Source organism: Pinus tabuliformis, chromosome 9 (genome assembly GCF_031772625.1).
Source record: "Pinus tabuliformis cultivar Carrire ecotype Pingquan chromosome 9, CPIR1, whole genome shotgun sequence".
Classification (NCBI taxonomy): Eukaryota; Viridiplantae; Streptophyta; class Pinopsida; order Pinales; family Pinaceae; genus Pinus; species Pinus tabuliformis.
This window is the reverse complement of record NC_142307.1, coordinates 1,583,039,115-1,583,056,356: the sequence shown is the minus strand read 5'-3', so window position 1 is coordinate 1,583,056,356 and position 17,242 is coordinate 1,583,039,115. Positions and strand designations below refer to the sequence as shown.

Genomic DNA, 17,242 nt, shown 5'->3' with positions numbered 1-17,242 from the left:
TTTAAGAGGGAGTTGTAGGAATTGTTCCAGTAGCAATTGTGTTTTGAAGAACTATGCCAAGAGAGTTGGCTAACTATGGCAGACTGTTTGTATGGGTCATGAAGGCAGAACCAAGATGGTCAAAGTGTTGAGATAGCCACAAGAGATCCAAGTGAGAAACTTGGGGTAAAGATCAAGCAGAGACCTTGAGGGCCAAGAAGGCTTGCGGTCTAGAGTCAATAGAGTCAAGCTTCAGAAAAAGTGAGCAGGCTCAAGAGGGAGTGAGTCTTCAGAGGGATCCAACAAGCCCAAAGGGACTCAATAACTCAGAGGAAGATAGCCTTCAAATTCATGAATTCATGTTACAAGATGGCTATGCAGGATGCTTAGGAGAGGGAGGCTTATAGGAGCAAGGTGCCTTTGATGAAGGGTCCCTGTCATACAGTAGGAATTGCTTATGTGTCACATGGAGAAGCTATGGTAGTGGATCAAGGGTGGAAATGTGTTCCAAGTTCTATGGCAAAGACGCTTCAAAGTGGTGTTGTGCGAATACATCCCTCGCTAAGACAAAGTGTTGATGTTTTAGATAGCATCAGGAGTATTCTCACGTGTGGGGCAAGTGGTCTAAGTGATGGGGCTTTGCACCCATAGATCCATGGTATTCTGATCACCCATGGTATTGAACCCTTTGAGTATAAGCACAAGGGTGAGTGATTCATTCTTGTGGCTTGGCAAGAGAGCCAGAGGGCCTATGAAGAGGACGAAGAGTTTCGAGAGGGTCGAGCAAGGCACTGAGATGTCCAAGAGCACGAGACATTGAGAGAGTGATTCTCTCAAGTAAGAAAGAGATTTGAACAAGTAATATTGCAGGTTTGTTGTGAGTGAGATACTCAGTTGCATTGGGTCCTAGGAAAGAGCACGGAATAGCAAAGGAGATCCAAAAAGGCAACAAAGTCGTGGAGATTGGGCACTAGAGATCAGACTAGGTTGTACACGCAACAATCGACAAAGATCAGGGGCATTGGTTTGAACTTTGAGCCATAAGACTAGGGTGTTAGGCCGACAAGGTATAGACAAGTCACATAGAAAAAGGAAGTCAACACGCAAATGAGCCAATGGAAACAACTAGGCAAGCACAAGAGCACAGGGTCGTGTAAGTATTGTGGAGACATGGGCAAGAGGTGACACAATCGTGGCACGGGCAGGATACCACATTAGGCATGATTGAGTAACTGCAGGATGCATTAAGCAGCAAGGAGTTGTTGGGCAAGGGCTTTGTCGCAACAAGTTGTGATTAGAAATGTCCGCAAAGTTAAGTTGACATAGCAGATATGAAGGACGATACCAGCAGCCAAGAGTATTAGTGGAGGTCAACCCTCAGAGGGAGAGAGGGAGACTGTACCAGTCAAGGGATTGGCAATAAATTTTGCGGGTGTCTTAAAGGACCAAGGCATATCCACAATCGTGCTATAGAAGGACTTAGCACAGAAGCAATGAAAAGAAGCATTGTAGTGATAGAGAACAAGGAGCGGGAGGCTCCAAAGGTTAAGCAACCCAGAGGGAGTCAACCTTCAAGTTCAAGTAGGAAGGAGTAGTCGATAGATTCCTTCAAGTCTATCAAGAAGGTTGTTCAAGAGTAGAAGGCTTCTAATAACAACACCAAGAGAAGTTGGAATTCGAAAATCTTTCCAGACCAAGTGGTCGAGAAGGCTTCCAGTTCAGAGAGAGTAACCAAGGTAGCAGATGCAGAGCCAGGATCGAAGACAGTTCCATGTCGAATTTCCATGATCTTGGGTCTAGATTAGAATCTTAAAATCACTGACGCTACCAAACCAAGAATCTCAACAAGAACAAAGTTGCACAATGGAAAATATAAAGCAGTAAATCACATGTACACAAGTATACACAATTTTTAACAAGATTGTACAATATTGTACAATCCCAATCTTCGTTATATTAAACCAAATCTGAATAATACAACAGTCTATGGTATACAAGATACAATGATAAACTTCGTTGCAGTGTTTATGTCGTATCTTGTCCGATCAGTCCTTCGCTTTCTTACTGCTCACTAGTAGTACCTTAGTCCATTAAGGCCACTACACATCAAGACTCCAAGAGGGCTGCCACCTAACATTGTTGCATGTCACTTCTGCTACATGTACACGAGCTCATAAATCTGCTCTCTAGGTTGGCCAATTCCCGAGCTCCAATCTACCTTCTAGTAGCCTCTTTCGTCCATCCAGGAGCTACTCATAAGGCTACAAACTTCAGCCAATCTTCAACTATCTTCGTCAGCCAATCTTCATCTATCTTTGTCACTACAAGACTGTTAGTCTAGGGCTACTTTGGACATCCACACGTTGCCCTCCAATAGTCCAAAGATGCCCAATACTACATTGTCGATTCTGCTCCTCGGATGAACTCTTCACCACCACGAAAAGTCCTCCACACGGCACCAACAAGCCGCAACAACAACTGATCCAAACTGGTCGACTTATTTGACCCAACACACATACCATGGCTCCAAGTCTATTGTCCCACACTACCCTTGACTATCTCTGGTTAGGGCTTATTTAACAGGCTGCAACAACCCTTAACCGACCCTTGAATAGCCCTCCAACAATGATCATTCCCTGCGAGCTACCTTAGAATGATCCCTCTGCTTCCACATTGGAGATTAGGGCACAACGCAGCGCTAAATAGACCTATGCAATTGCTTAGTTGTGGTGTTATGGCTTGCGGCCTACCACACAGCATTCTTGTGCCTTACGTTTTGCCCAAACAAAGTTTTGTTACCCTTCAAAGGTGCCACAATAGACTTTCCTAGCTCCTTACCTATCTCGGCCTCCCTATAAAGTGTGAACAGACCGCAAAACAACCTCCAAAAAGTTCCTATTCCTACACTAGCTATCTTTTTTTCTACCTTCAGCCCAATCAAGGTAAGAAATTTGAATTCTCTTCCTCCTCTAGCGAGTCCTTTTCTTCAAGTGTGTGTTGCAAAAATGGATGATTAAAATGAATCTCCTTCACCCTCTATTTATACACAAATGAGGGGTTCCACGAATTCATTTGAAGAGACATGTCTCCTCGATGAATTCCTCAAGCCTACATGACTTTGGTTGTCCATAATTAATTGTCAACTTCCAAAATGCATTACTTTGTTTCTAGAGCTCCGATTTGAGTGATCTTTGGAGCGTTGGAATCGGTTAGCCAAGCTCTATCACCTCAAATTTTCTCAAGCTCAAATTCATCATGCTTTTCACCCAAATCTCGATGGGTGCAAAACCCGATGCTTGGGTTCCAAGCCCACAAGTGACCCTTGTGGCGCTTTGCCCTCCAAACCATGAACCCTAGGGCTTGGAGTACCTCCCAAGCTACACAAATCAACATTCCAAGGGACAAAAGTACCTCCCTCGCTAAGAGGTCGCGTTGAAGTTTGTAGCTCGGGCAGGTACTTATGCATGGGCCTTATGTCTAGGCATGCAAAAGTCACACACTTTCTCCTTAGAATACTTGCTCTAAGTTGAGAAAGTTGCTCATGTAACTTAGTCTAAGTCTAACTTAGGAAAAATTACATATTAATATATTGTCTTATTGAGCTAATAGAAACTTATCAAAAGTAAAGTAATTTACTTTGATAGGTTTTAATCTTAGTTGTTGATCTCAAGTAAGGTGATATCTAATATGTGTCGTCAATCACCTTGAGATTAAGGTTAGGAGTAGGGTTTTGGCTCAATGTAAAGTTATAAAAGCAAAGCTAGGGAGAGGGAGAAAGACACACCATGCAGTGGCACCAGCCTCTAGAGGAGGAGTGTGATACTCCTGAGTGTTGGGTCCAAGGGAGTGCAGAGAGCCTGGAGATCTAAATCTACAAAGAAAATCAAGCATCGATCTAGGGCAGATATGATGGATCAGATCCAATTTATTTTGTATTATGTATTTTCTTAGTTATGCCATTACCCCAAGATGGGAACCCAAGTAGGTTCTAAGTTAATATTAATGATGATTTGATTTGTTGGGCATAAATATGTTTGTATTATTGTGATTGAGATCATTATTTGTTTCCGTTGAATATTTTTGTTAGGAACCTAGATGTGTGTTTATTCAATAAGTTTTACAAGGAATTAAATACCAAGCGTTGGGTTCAAGGAAATCTAACACATCCTTCTTCATTCTTGACCAAAAATATCGACTTTTTACTATTGTAATTGTCTTCTAATAACCAAGTTATCCAACATATGGAACATTATGCATTTCTTTAGGAATTAAATACCAAGCATTGGGTTCAAGGAAATCTAACACATCCTTCTTCATTTTTTACCAAAAATATTGACTTTGTACTATCGTAATTATCTTCTAATAACCAAGTTATCCAACATATGGAACATTACACATTTCTTTTAATACTCACTTCCTTAATTCATTAGAATTAGGGGCATAAATTCTATTTTTATGTAGAAGAATGCCATTCACTTCCAACTTATAACCCTCATTTTTCTATTGCACATTCTCTTGTTCTAAGCTTGCCTTACTTTGAAGTCTATTATTTAAAGCAAATATTTCAAATCCTTGTGATATTCTTAACTCACGCTGGAGAAATTGTCTCCACATCTTAAGTACATGAACTATTGCAATGAGTTTTACTTCATATATGACCTAATTCTTTGCATGCTTCTTAAGCCTCCTGAATTCATACAAATCGCATGCCTATTTTGAGAAAGAACTCACTAAGTCACTCTTTGAAGCATCTAAAAATACCACAAAATCCTTGGTTGGGTCAACAATCTTAAGAATGGGCGTGCTAGTATGCAATTTATTTAATAACTGGAAGTTTTTTTCACACTATTCTATCCATTCAATCTTAGTTTTCTTCTTCTGTAATGATGTAATGGGGTGAGCAATCTTGGGTGTAGGCCATCCCTAAAAGTTTTAATATTCTCTAGATCTACTATTATTCCTTTCTAAGAGATAATGTGTCCCAAGTAATAAATTTGCCTCTTATAATAAAAGGAACACTTGCTTAATTTAGCGTACAGCTAATGCTCTCTTAGCGCTTGCACTAACCTCAATTGTTCTTCAAGGGGGAGCATGGGAGGTCTTAAGCCTCTTAATTAGTAGGCATCTTGAAATTGTATCAAAGGCTTTGTGCAAGTAGTATAGTGTAGCAGAAAAAAGTGTTTAAATGTGTGTCCAAAATTCAAATCATGATAGTTTGAGCATTACTTGCTTGAGTATCTTTACAACACATTTTTTGCTAGCTTGTTTTTATGTGCCGGCTTGAGATTTTGACTCTATCTTAACTTGAACACACAAAATCACACATAATTTTATGGGGAATCATCTACTTCAATTTCACAATGGCTTTTTATGGTTCTCCCTAGCCCTATATGATGTTTCATTGTACTACATCTCTAGACTCCATTTCAAAGATTGTATTAGCCTATTTCTAACTCTATAATTAGTGAATTCTAATTTAAAAAGTAGTGTTTTAGAATATGTGAACCTCGTTGCCATGATAATATGAATCTACCTTACTTTGAACATAAAATCGCACATAAGGAAGTCATCTACTTCAATTTCACAAGGGCTTTCTTTGGTTCTCCCCAGCTCCATTTGATGTTTCCTTGTGTTAAATATTGTAGCTCGGACAAGTGTTCTAGTCTTGAGAGGTGACATTGAAGTTAGGAAAACAGAGGAATTAAGTATCTTCAAGCCCATGTAATTTTTCCTATGTTTTCCAGTGTTCCATGGGGACTCACCCCCCCCTAGGGGTCTAGTTTCCTCGCTCCCCCACGCTCCGGGGACTTGGGGACGAGTAGGGGACGTTTCCCCACGCTCCCAAAATGGAGGAAACTCAGGGGGATGTGTCAGGGAAACGTTTCCCTTCCCTGAGGGGGCGTTTCTGAAAGGGGGGGCGTGGGGGGACGGGGGCGGACGTGGGGGGACGAGGGGGGACGTGGCACACCTTTAATGCATTAAAAGCCATTTTAATTAACTAAACGTTGAACTTAATCTTTAATTAAGAGTTAATTAACGTTTAGGGTTTTGGAAAATCATTGTTTCATGCTATAAAAACGACACCCTGAACCATGAACAACACACTCATAGCCTTTGCAAGTTTGCTGAGCGCTCCACTCACAGCGTTGGATTTCACTATTCGGATTTTAATAAACAGTGCATGTATCATTATTGATTGTATTAGGAATTGTATACAAAAGGTACATTACCTAAAAAAAGTCAGTGAATTAATACAATTTGTTGAAAGTGCAAGCTAGGAAAACCAAGACCTAGAATCGGTTCAATATGGGCTCTCTCAGTTCATGGTGATAGTAGGTTTAGGAAAAGAGCCTACTGTCACATGTTCTGAAAAGTGGATCTGACTATTTTGTTTCTAGAAACCAATTAACCACAAGTATGGGTGAAAAATCCGACTTGTAAAAACTTAAAAGATTGCCTCCTTGACTACCATGCGTTGTGTTGATGAGGCCTGACTGAAATATAATAATAAGACCTGATTAAAATACAGAATGTTAATATTCCACCAGCCACCCAACTACTTTCCTATATGATTTCTCAAAATTCTACCCTGACATCTAATTTTGATCCCATGAGAACTTAAAGGGTTCAAAATATACATTAGCTCAAAGAAAGAAACCAGCAGGATCTATAAAATGGATACTAACTAAGCAGTCTAACAACATGAAAAGAAGAAAGTAACTTCCACTTACGTGTCTATCATTTTTTGCATGCGATTGCCGTTGGAAAAATCTATGGCACAAGGTTATGGTTGTCACAATGGTTACCTGGGAACTGAAAAAACAATAGACAGTCAGCCTATTACTATATTAGGCCTATGGTCTTTACGTGTGGAAAAAGCACCCAGGTTCCATTTAGTCCAAGTTCCAAAAATGATTTCTTTTAGACTTTTTCTCTAGGTTAGCAGTATCTAAAACAGAATTGTGAAGGTATATCAGACCTATGGGCTAGTCCTATGGAAGCATTGCCAAATAGGCTATTCATATATTAATATTATTAGTTGAAAATCTACAGCCTGCCTAACTAATATGTCAAGAACTTAGAAGTCCAGTTTCTCAAAATTATTATACATAATCCACTATAGTTTTGAGTTCTCTCTATGTTTAAGTTTTCTTCTAAATACAGTTCTCTCTTTGTTTAAGTTTTCTTCTAAGAAGGATTGTGTAAATTTTCAAATTCATTGCTTTCTTGCTCCAAGAATTCATATCAATGATCATGCTTTGCAGCGTTTCAATTCAAACCAAATTGTCATAGTGGACTCAATTAATAAATTACATTTTATATTTATAAATTTTTAAGACCCTGACGCTCCCCCACGTTTCCTAAAAAATGGTAGGGAGCTTTTGCATAGGCCGCTCCCGCGCCCTCTCGCTCCCTCGCCCCCTCGTCCCGCAACCTTGGTGGAACATTGATGTTTTCCTATGTTTTAGCCCCAAGGGTTAGCTCAATTAGTCGAGTTCTCATTGCTAAGTACCTCGCCAGTTGGGAGGTCACAGGGTCAAATCTCCTTGATGCCCTTGGGTTAGACCTTGTTTGGCCGGCGGGTAGATCCCTTCGGGTTGATCTGCCTGGATTTTTCCCATGGATGTAGCGGCCACCCAGTGTCTGTGAACCACCCTTAAAAAAATTTCCTATGTTTCACAAAGGGAAAATGTCTTAATTATGTCAATTAATGATTTTTTAATATTTCCTAAGTCTAAACTTAGGAAAAGTGGATAATTAATTGACATTAGTTGAAAAAAGATTGAGTTGCCTCCAGAAGCTTGTAGAAAGTTTCTAAGATGATCTTAACCATCAATTGGAAGAAGATAACTTCTAATCTTGGCCATTCATTTGTGAATGAGAGATTATAAAGGCAGATCGATGGGCGACATTGGAAGACACCAGGAGGGTTTCAGCAGCAATGATTGAGAAGAAATTTGGCAGAGTTTATTCTTCACAGAGGTTTCCAGATTCTGAGTGACAGAAGGAGGTCGAATTATTTATGTAGGAGGCCAAATTATTTCTGCATGAGGCTGAATTTGCCAATTCGAGTTTGCCAATTTACCAGTGCGAATTGCCAGATCAAATTCCAAGAGGCAGTGCGAGTTGCCAGGAAGGGAAAATCGAGTTTCCAATGGCAATGTGAATTCCCAGGAAGGGTAGTCTGAATTTCCAAAGCCTGCCAGATTGTCAGTGCGAATTCCAGAGGGTAGTGCAAATTTCTAGAAAGGATCGAGTTGATCTGCAAAGATAGACAGTGAAATTTCTCAGCTCGATTTGGTCAGAAGTGAAGAGAAAATTTTGTCAGAGCTTTGTCAGTGTCAGGCAAGCAGTTGTAAATTTTCAAGAGCAATTTTGTTGAAGATAATAATATAAACCCTCAGATCTGAAAACTAGTTTTACCCACATTGAGGTTTTTCCAAGGACATTTGTCCAAAAATACTTATGTTCATTGTGTGATTGGTTTCTCGCATTTTCTGCGGCAATTTCCAGAATTTTCACACATTGTACTCTGTTGTACTACAGGTCTAGATCCTTTTGAAAGATTGTATTAATCTATTTATAACTCTGTATTTAATGAAATTTAATTTTTAAATGTAATGTTTTAGAATACGGGAACCTCCTCTGCTTGAAGAAAAATATTTCTCAAATCAAGTTCTTTATCTACCATGTCTATGTTTTTTAAGCCCAAAGCAATGCCTTCGAATAAATAGTGTTTGAACACACAGCCTTAAAGTAGGATAGCAGCATCAAAAATGACATATCAAGGTTCCCAATGAATCCACAGATCCAATTATTCATGAGGCACGCATCCTCGTCACCTCTTGATTCTTATCATTGTCATCAACCAAAATTAGTAAAAATATTTTCACCTATGAAATTAGGCAAAGGGTTCCAATTTTGGAATAAACACAAGATTCAAGAGTACATGAACTTATTCCCAACTCATCATTATAGAAGCATAACAAGAATAATCATTAGAGAATTAGAAGAAAACAATAAAATAATATACATACAAAAATAGTGATTATTGCATGTACTAGCAAGCTTAAGGATTTCCATGATAGTGCAATCCCTACAGTAATTATGACCGATGATTTGCAATGTGGGCCCCTTTTATGTAAGAAGCCCCATTTCGATCAGAAGAACAATAGCATTGTTAAAAAAATGAGAATTTGAAACAGCTAAAAATCCCATCAAACATTCAAAGTTCCTCACACTTAAGGGGTCTTCTAAGATAACACTGCCATCCATAAACACAGGGGACAAGTGTATGTCAACAAAAGTGCAATGGCAACAGTCATAAGTTATAACCTAATAGTTACAACACCACCATAGCGACAACATAGTCAAAATCAGAAATTGGATAACAAGCCATCTAAAATTGATAAATCATTGAGTAAAATGAAAAGTCATATGGCTTAACAAACATGTTTACCTAGATAAAAGGGAAATGGTATGTAAAAGATCGATAAATAAAAATTATTATTTTGGATTTCCAAGCTTCTGCAGTAAGAAGTGTTTCAGAATAATGCTTCAAAATCAACTGTGTTTGAGTTTTCCATATCCTTTCAAACCAACCCTCTGGTTCATAATCAAGATCAAATGAATTATGATCTACTAAATTGTCGTTGGCTACAACTTCATTAAATTAAATGCTACAATATAAGACAAAATCTAAGATGTGTCCTTAAATGTGCAGGAGTACAGAATCCAAGGCATTGATAAAAACACCATTTCAAAACCGTCCCAAAAAATGCCTAACAATTTACTTGCACCATCAGACCATCAATCATATACAGCCCAAATGAACATATTTTAAATACCTCAACAGACCAATAACTGGTTGTAAAGCTCCAGCAAGAAGAACTTCTTTCTTTATATTGGTAGATGAATGAACCAAATTCCCAATTACTCCCACCTACAGCAAATAAGAACATAAAATATGAAGTGAGAACATATGCCAAACCAAAATTGGAAAAATAATCCGTCATTTAGTACTTGTCAAGTTTACATCTCTACAACCTACATAATTCATCTCACCAAAAAGATACTTAACTTCAGCCTCAACAATTTTTTGAGAAGTGGGAACTGATTAAAAGATTGTGGTATTCAGCTCTACCATGCTTCAGCCTTTTTTTTCAATTTTGATGATTTACAGACCATTTAAGGTTCTTCCGTATCAAGGGCAAAATTATTAATATTTGAGTTGAGCTAAAATTTATATTTAAAATTGAAGACAATATCAAATCTATAGCTGAAAATAAAGCTTAAACTTAAAATTCATTACAAGGCTTATATTGAAGTTAAGAATTAGGCTTCAAGGCACAAAATTAAACTTTAAATAAAAGTTAAAATAAAACTAAAGAGTTAAAGTAAAATTAAAACAAAGCGCTTAAAAAGTAAAGATTTTTTACCTTTTTTTTTTTAAATTAAAAGGTTAACAACAAAATCCAAGTTTATTTTTACATTTTCTTCTATTTTTTCTTTGAAATTTTTGATATATTGAAATAAATGAGCCTGAATGGACTGGGTCAAGAGATGCAGCACAAAGTCTTCTCTCTACAAATCATCACCTTGCAGATGTACGAGGCTAGGTATCATTGATTCATGTAGCGAAATAAAACCGCAAGGGGTCCCCCAAAGTCTTGGAACAAGCAGTGGAACTTCCCTTGAATTGCACAGTTTATGGGACATAAGAAAACAAAGTGCTTATCAAACTCAAGCATAGGAGATGGCAAATCTGACAAAATCTCTTGGGATATCGGATGTGATGGGCTATCATGATCCACGAGTAGTTTGATCAAATTTCCTGGAGCCATGTACCCAAGGGGTTGAATGTTGTCAAGTTGAACTAGGAGACCATCCTGCACCTTCTGGAAATGCTCATAATAAAATAAAAAGGCATCTTCAGGCCAAAAGTCTAAGGAGTAGACCCACATACTTTGAATAATTAAAAGAGACAAGATGCTCTATATAAACAACAATGGACTAAAGAAATGATGTGCCTGTTGAAACTTGAAATATGTAACTAGGTTCGGTCTTCATAATGACATATGTAATCATGATTTTATGTATTTGATGTAAAGAGAAAAATAAATTTATTATTGTCATTCTTGAGGCATGGGTTTCATGCTCAAGGAAAATTTATTTAATAAATTTAATATTGCCATTCTTGAGGCATGGGCTCCATGTTCAAGGAAATTTTATTTATAGGTCAAGCACCCATTGAGTGCTTCTAGGGCTTGTCATTGAGTCTACAAGTCAATTGAGTCATTGTCATGTATGGAAGACCCTTTTGGGCATGTTACATCTTGTAAAGAAAATTTATGTAAAGTCAAAAGTGTCAAATAGACCCTCCAAGACCTTGTCATCATCAAAAGAACAAGTCGGCCTTCATGAGTGGACAAGTCGGCCTAAAGGCAGCAATTCAACCTAGAAAGAAGCCTATATATAAGAAGACTTCGACCTCATTTGAAGATCATCCAATCAGCTCTCAAGAAGTTTGATCTAAGAGAAGAAGAGGACGAAAAAGGAAGTCGAATACCTAACAAAGAAAGAGAAGGAGAAAGCGAAGTTTTGGATTGTTTTTGGGCTAATATCCTTCACATGTGTGAAAGAATTAGGGCACCTATTGCAGCAGCTAGACCGAATTGCAGACTTGCTACAAGAAGTCGAGTTAGGGTATACTTTGCAAGTCGAGTTCCATAGAAGTAAGAACCAAGTCAAGCGAAGAAGAAGGAAGAAAGAAAGAAATCATTTTCTCCACATGTGCAAGAGCTAGGGTTTCTACAGAAGAATTTGTTGGGGGTCGAAGTTGCAGAAGAAGCTACTGGGGGTCGAAGTTGCAAAAGTTGCTAGGGGTCGAAATTGCGGAAGGAAGTATTGGGGGTCGAAGTTGCAGAAGTTGTTGAGGTCAGATTATGTACAGTTCAAAAAGGAGTATACATGGTCCCTTGCTCTTGTGGGAAACAATACATAGGTGAAACTGGTAGATCATTAAACATTAAGCTTAAGGAGCATGCTGCAGACATATCTAGAAACAGAACATCAAAATCCGCACTTGCAGATCATGCTTTCTCCTCCTCACACTACATTTGTATGGAAGATGCCAAACTTGTCATCAAAGAAGAGCACTACCTAAAACGAAAAATAAAAGAAGCCATAGAAATCGAAAAGAGAAAGAACAATATGAACCGAGATGAAGGTCTTATAATCAGCAACACCTGGAAACCCTTAATTAAATCATACCTCTCATAACAACCTATCTAATAAATTTAACATTAACTTATAATTTTAATATTATTAACTTAGATTAATTATTCTAACGCATAATGATGTTTTCATAATTAATAAAGAATAATTAAAAAAAATTATTAAAAAACATAGGTCTGATAAATTAAAGCTTAGTAATAAAGAATCAAAATAAAAAAGAATTACTATTTCACATTTCTAATTATTAATTAACATAGAATAGTTATATCCTAATTAACTAAATTTAACTCGTTAAATAAAAATCTCATAAAATTAACTTTAATTTATTTATAAATCATATGAACTTAGATTATTGTTTCATCTCATAATGGTTTTTACATTATTAAAAAATTATTATAAAATAGTTTTTGAATAAGGTATAAATCATAATTGATAATATATTAATATTATGAGAATAATAGATACAAAGAATTAATAAATTAATCAATTTATAAAAAGAAAGATTTTTCCCGCATCTAACTTGCATAATAATAAATTATATCCTAACTAATTAAATTTATCTCATAAATTATCCTAATAAATTATATTAAAAATTAAAATTAAAATTCCTAACAGCCTACTCAAGAACACTCCCCTCATCTATCATTATATATATCCTTGCATTTTCTTTGCCCTAATCCACACCAATATTCTCAAGAATCTAGGTGTTCCCCTAAAGATGGACTCACATAGAAGTCCGAAACGTTTGCTTTAATCAAAAAACTCTGAACAGGTTATTCCAAAACATTTTTTCAAACGAGGTCAAAGTTCCTGGAAGGAAAGTTCATCAAGGAAGAAGGATTGACTTGGTCTTGGAGGGGACTTTGTCAAGGGTCATAGGTCTTCGAATTCATCATTTGAAGTTCTATAAGAAGAGAACAGTTCTTGTGGGTTTTCCTCTCAAGAGGAGAGGTTTTGGCCCTGGCTAATAGCCTATATCTTGTGTCCTCTTGTCTCATTGTTCTTTATTGTTTGGTAGTTGTTTGATGATAAGAACACTAATTATAATCAAGTGAAAGAAGAAGCTAATCAAGTTAAGTAAAAATACCTCGCAAGTAGTTATCAAAGTAAGAGAAATCACCCAATCTAACTACCCCTTGATTTTTCATCATGGTTTCAGAGCTAAGGTGACAAGACATGAAGAAGCAGTTTGAAGATCAATAATTAAGAAAGATACATAAGGGTCAAAGCACAAGGAGCTCATCCAAACATGTTAAAATTGGAAACTAGGGCCAAGATTCATGTGGGTCATCTTATTTATGGCAGCTAATAATTTTCTTGGATCCCTCTCATCGAGAGGTGTAGGATTGATCTAAAGATCATCTGTTTCCGATAAGTATTCATGGAGTTATGAATTTATTTGTGTTATAAGACAATTTCTCAAGGTCAACCAGCAACCAAATAAACCCCACATGTGCTCAACGTTTTAGTATAAAAGGAGATGACTCGAGAGTCATTTCACACACAATTATATCTTGATTTCTCTCCACGTGTCTTGGGTTTTAGTGAATGAGAAATCTAGGAGTGGAAACCCTAGACGTTGGAGGATAAGAGGTTGCCCTAGCTGTAGTCAAGAAGAAATACGCTGCCCTAATCTAGAGGACGCAATCAAGTGAGAAGCCCTAACGCTACAAGGAGGACAGCCCTAATATCTATGCAATCAAGTGAGAAGCCCTTACGCTACAAGGAGGACAGCCCCGATATCTATGCAGTCTAGAAGATAGCCGAGTTTGTGGGCAGCCCTAGTATCTGATCATTGTTTTAGGTGCAGACTTTAGAGAAGAAGAGCCGCAGCTCTTAGCCACATTGCAGGAGGCAAGAAGGATGGCTTGAGGACTGTTTTGTGACACGTTGTAGCAGTCCTACCTTGCCAATCAAGCCGCAGACTATAGGTGAGTTTTGCGCATGTTTTTGAGGTCATATCTCTGTGTATAGGGCCGCAGTAAGGGACTACTACAGCAGTTGTTGGGAGGTGAAAGTTAGATGGTTGAGAGGCCTAGAAAGGCCCTCCTAACCAGGTCGTAGTCATCTCTAAGGGACAGCATAAGGAGACAACGTGGAGGGTTGTGATAGGAGCAACTGTTGTAGGTGACAGCAAATCTATTAAGGGTTAGTTTAGGGTTGTTTCTAGGCATGATTAAGAGCGGGAAAGGCAAGCAGCCAAGCCGAGGAGAATAGGAGCAATACATTGTTGTTTGTGCACTGATCGCTGGGTGTGTAAGGGTTGCCAGATGCCCTAACTAGTCACCATATAAGCAGCATTGGAACAACAGTGTTGTGGACAGCAGTGCTTGTAAATGGGACAGCTAGGAGCTTGGTGGAGCCAAGATGCATGGGATAGCAAGATGACATAGTGCTGCTATGATGCATGGGACAACAAGGTGACATAGCGCTACTAAGATACATGGGACAACAAGGTGACATAGTGTTGCAAGATACATGGCACAGCAGCAAGGTATGGCAAGGCAAAGTGGGACAGCAGTTGTGACATGGCAGCAAGCATGCACAGCATTGCAAGCATGGTGCAACATGGCAAGCATGGTGTAGCATGGAAAGCATGGGCAACATGGATAGCAATGGCAAGCATGGTGTTGCTAGCACATGAGACATGTTGTATGAGCAGTGCAACATAAGGTGCAACAGTATGATGTGTACAGCATGGTCACGAGATCCATCATTATGATGATGGGTGCAACATGGTGCAACACGGTGAGGTGCAGCATGATGACGAGATGCAACACAATGATAGGTGAAGGAGTCACCTTGGAGAATCAATTGAAACAACATGTCTTCAATTGATCTCATGTATCATATTTTTAGAGATGATCTATGCTCTTATCTAGATAAGTCAAAGTGTTGACTTTTGTTGTAAATGTACTATCTCTCTCTCTCTCTTTGTTGAACTATTGAAGAACATATAAGAAGAATTGATCAAGGGTTTCCCCACATTGGGGTTTGTCCCTGGCTAGTGCCACATCTTGTGTCCTCTTGTCTTAGCTTGTCTTCTACGATTTATGTTTATGTTCTATCTGCAATTTACTTTAATGCTGACGTGATTGCTAATCTGTAAAAGATATTGACTCTTGAGATAACTGTGAAAATTGAAATAAATTGCTCTAAGCATAAAACATACCTAAACTTAACAAAACATCATCTTGAGGGAAGGAGCTAAGGAACATCAAAGAGGACTTCTCATCTCAAAGGATCACATTACCACAAAAAGAAAAAGACCACAAGGACACTACCTCCACTCAAAGAAAGGAGGACTATACATTTGAAGCATCTTGAAATCTCCATAATCTACATTTCTACATCCCAAGGAAGCAAGAAGAAGCATTGCTATCATTATCAAAGAAATCAAGGTGATCTCCCTCTCTTTAAAGAAGAATAACATCTCAAGTATATTTGAAGGACATCTCTAGAAGAAGAAGCATTGTCATCTTCAAGGAAGCAATCATCATCAACTATCATCAAAATCAAGAAAGGCATCAAGTTGAAGATATCATCATCAAAGAAGCATCTTCACTTGACAAGTAAGTAACTTTATATTTATGTCTGAATTTACTATCAAAATGACTTCATTATGCAAGGAAAGTAACAAATTCGTTGGGTCATCAAATTTCCTTACATGGAAGAACAGGACAGATTTGATCCTCACAGAGAATGAAGTTATTGGACATGTTAAGGGTTCAATCACTAAATCACCACAAGAAGTTGAAGCTCTATCGAAATACATGGAAAGGGAAATAAGGGCTCAAAGAATCCTTATAGAATCAATCAAAGATTCCCTCATCCCTTATGTAGCAATATCGGAGAATTCAAAAAGAAATCTATGATAAGTTAGTAGAATTGTTCTCCGTAAACACTGCAAAAGAAGTTATATCTTTGAGAACCGAGCTATAAAAGATGAAGGTATCAAAGGAAGAAGCGATAGCCTCATACCTCATGAGGGTATCACAACTAAGAGACCAACTACAAGAGTTAGGGGAAATAGTGTCCAACAAAGAAATGACCATTGTTGTGCTCATTGCACTACCTAATGTGTGGGGCAACTTTGTATCAAGCATCTATGGAAAGAAGGAAGCCACCCCATTTAGCGAACTTTGGTCATTATGTAAGATTGAAGAAACCAAGTTGAAGGCAATAAGCAATGTGGGATCAAACAAACAAGTTCAAGCATTTGCTACCATAGCTAGGAGAAAGGGAAATTTTGGCAAGTTTGGTCCTCAGAAAAAGAAGATCGATATGTCAAAGATCCAATGCTACGGATGTCAAGAATATGGGCATTTCAAGAGAGATTGTCCTAAATTCAAGAAGAACAACAAGAAGAGAAAAGAAAGAAATGAAGCCCATGCCACCGAAGAAGTAGAAGAACCTAAAAAGAAGAAATCAGAGGAGGAAGTGAAAGATCTCTACTATGACTGAGACAATCTGCTTCACTTAGTTCTTTTCAGTTATATAAAAGATAGGATGCATTAGAGCTGAAAAAGAGATGACCTCATCATAAAAGCTTGAAAGGATAGTTGAAGTAGAGGTCTACATGGTTGTAGCAGTCATCATGACAAAAAGAAAGTAATTCATGGCATCTCAATTAGAAGCATACAAGGAAAATCATAGCAACAATATATATGGTTGGAAGAAAGTCATCTAGCATGATAGAAGATAGAAAGGTCATCATACATCATCATTATTAAGGAGAATTTGCAAGATGAGGATAATCAAAATCCTCCATTGGAATCTTCATTAGAAGGTTCACCTCTACTTGGAAGAAGCAAGTGTCTCGCTGATAGTCTACGATCCACCTTGTGTGGGATCCACTAGTAAGGTATGATGACGAGGATGTGCAACATGTCAAGTTGGTTGAAGTACTTTAATCTTCAAGCAAGGAAAGGAAGTCTAGATGATCACATGAAGAGGTATGTATATTTGGAAATAGATAGATAACATCATATGGTTGCAGTTAGAATGATTGAATGCTCTATCTCAT

The 17,242-nt window shown here is 37.9% G+C and overlaps 1 protein-coding gene across 4 annotated transcripts in view; it reads right to left on the bottom strand.

Annotated features, from left to right (window-relative positions):
- Positions 1-17,242, bottom strand: part of LOC149154749 (ARM REPEAT PROTEIN INTERACTING WITH ABF2-like) — an 86,369-nt gene that overhangs the window by 25,191 nt on the left and 43,936 nt on the right. For all 4 annotated transcript variants that reach the window (XR_016262931.1, XR_016262930.1, XR_016262929.1 and 1 more), the window contains exon 6: positions 9,828-9,922. Coding sequence is in view for 1 of the 4 variants with exons in the window: in XM_089440881.1 (XP_089297007.1) it covers positions 9,828-9,922 (95 nt within the window). In the remaining 3 variants the exon portion in view is untranslated. The remainder of the gene's footprint in view (positions 1-9,827; positions 9,923-17,242) is intronic.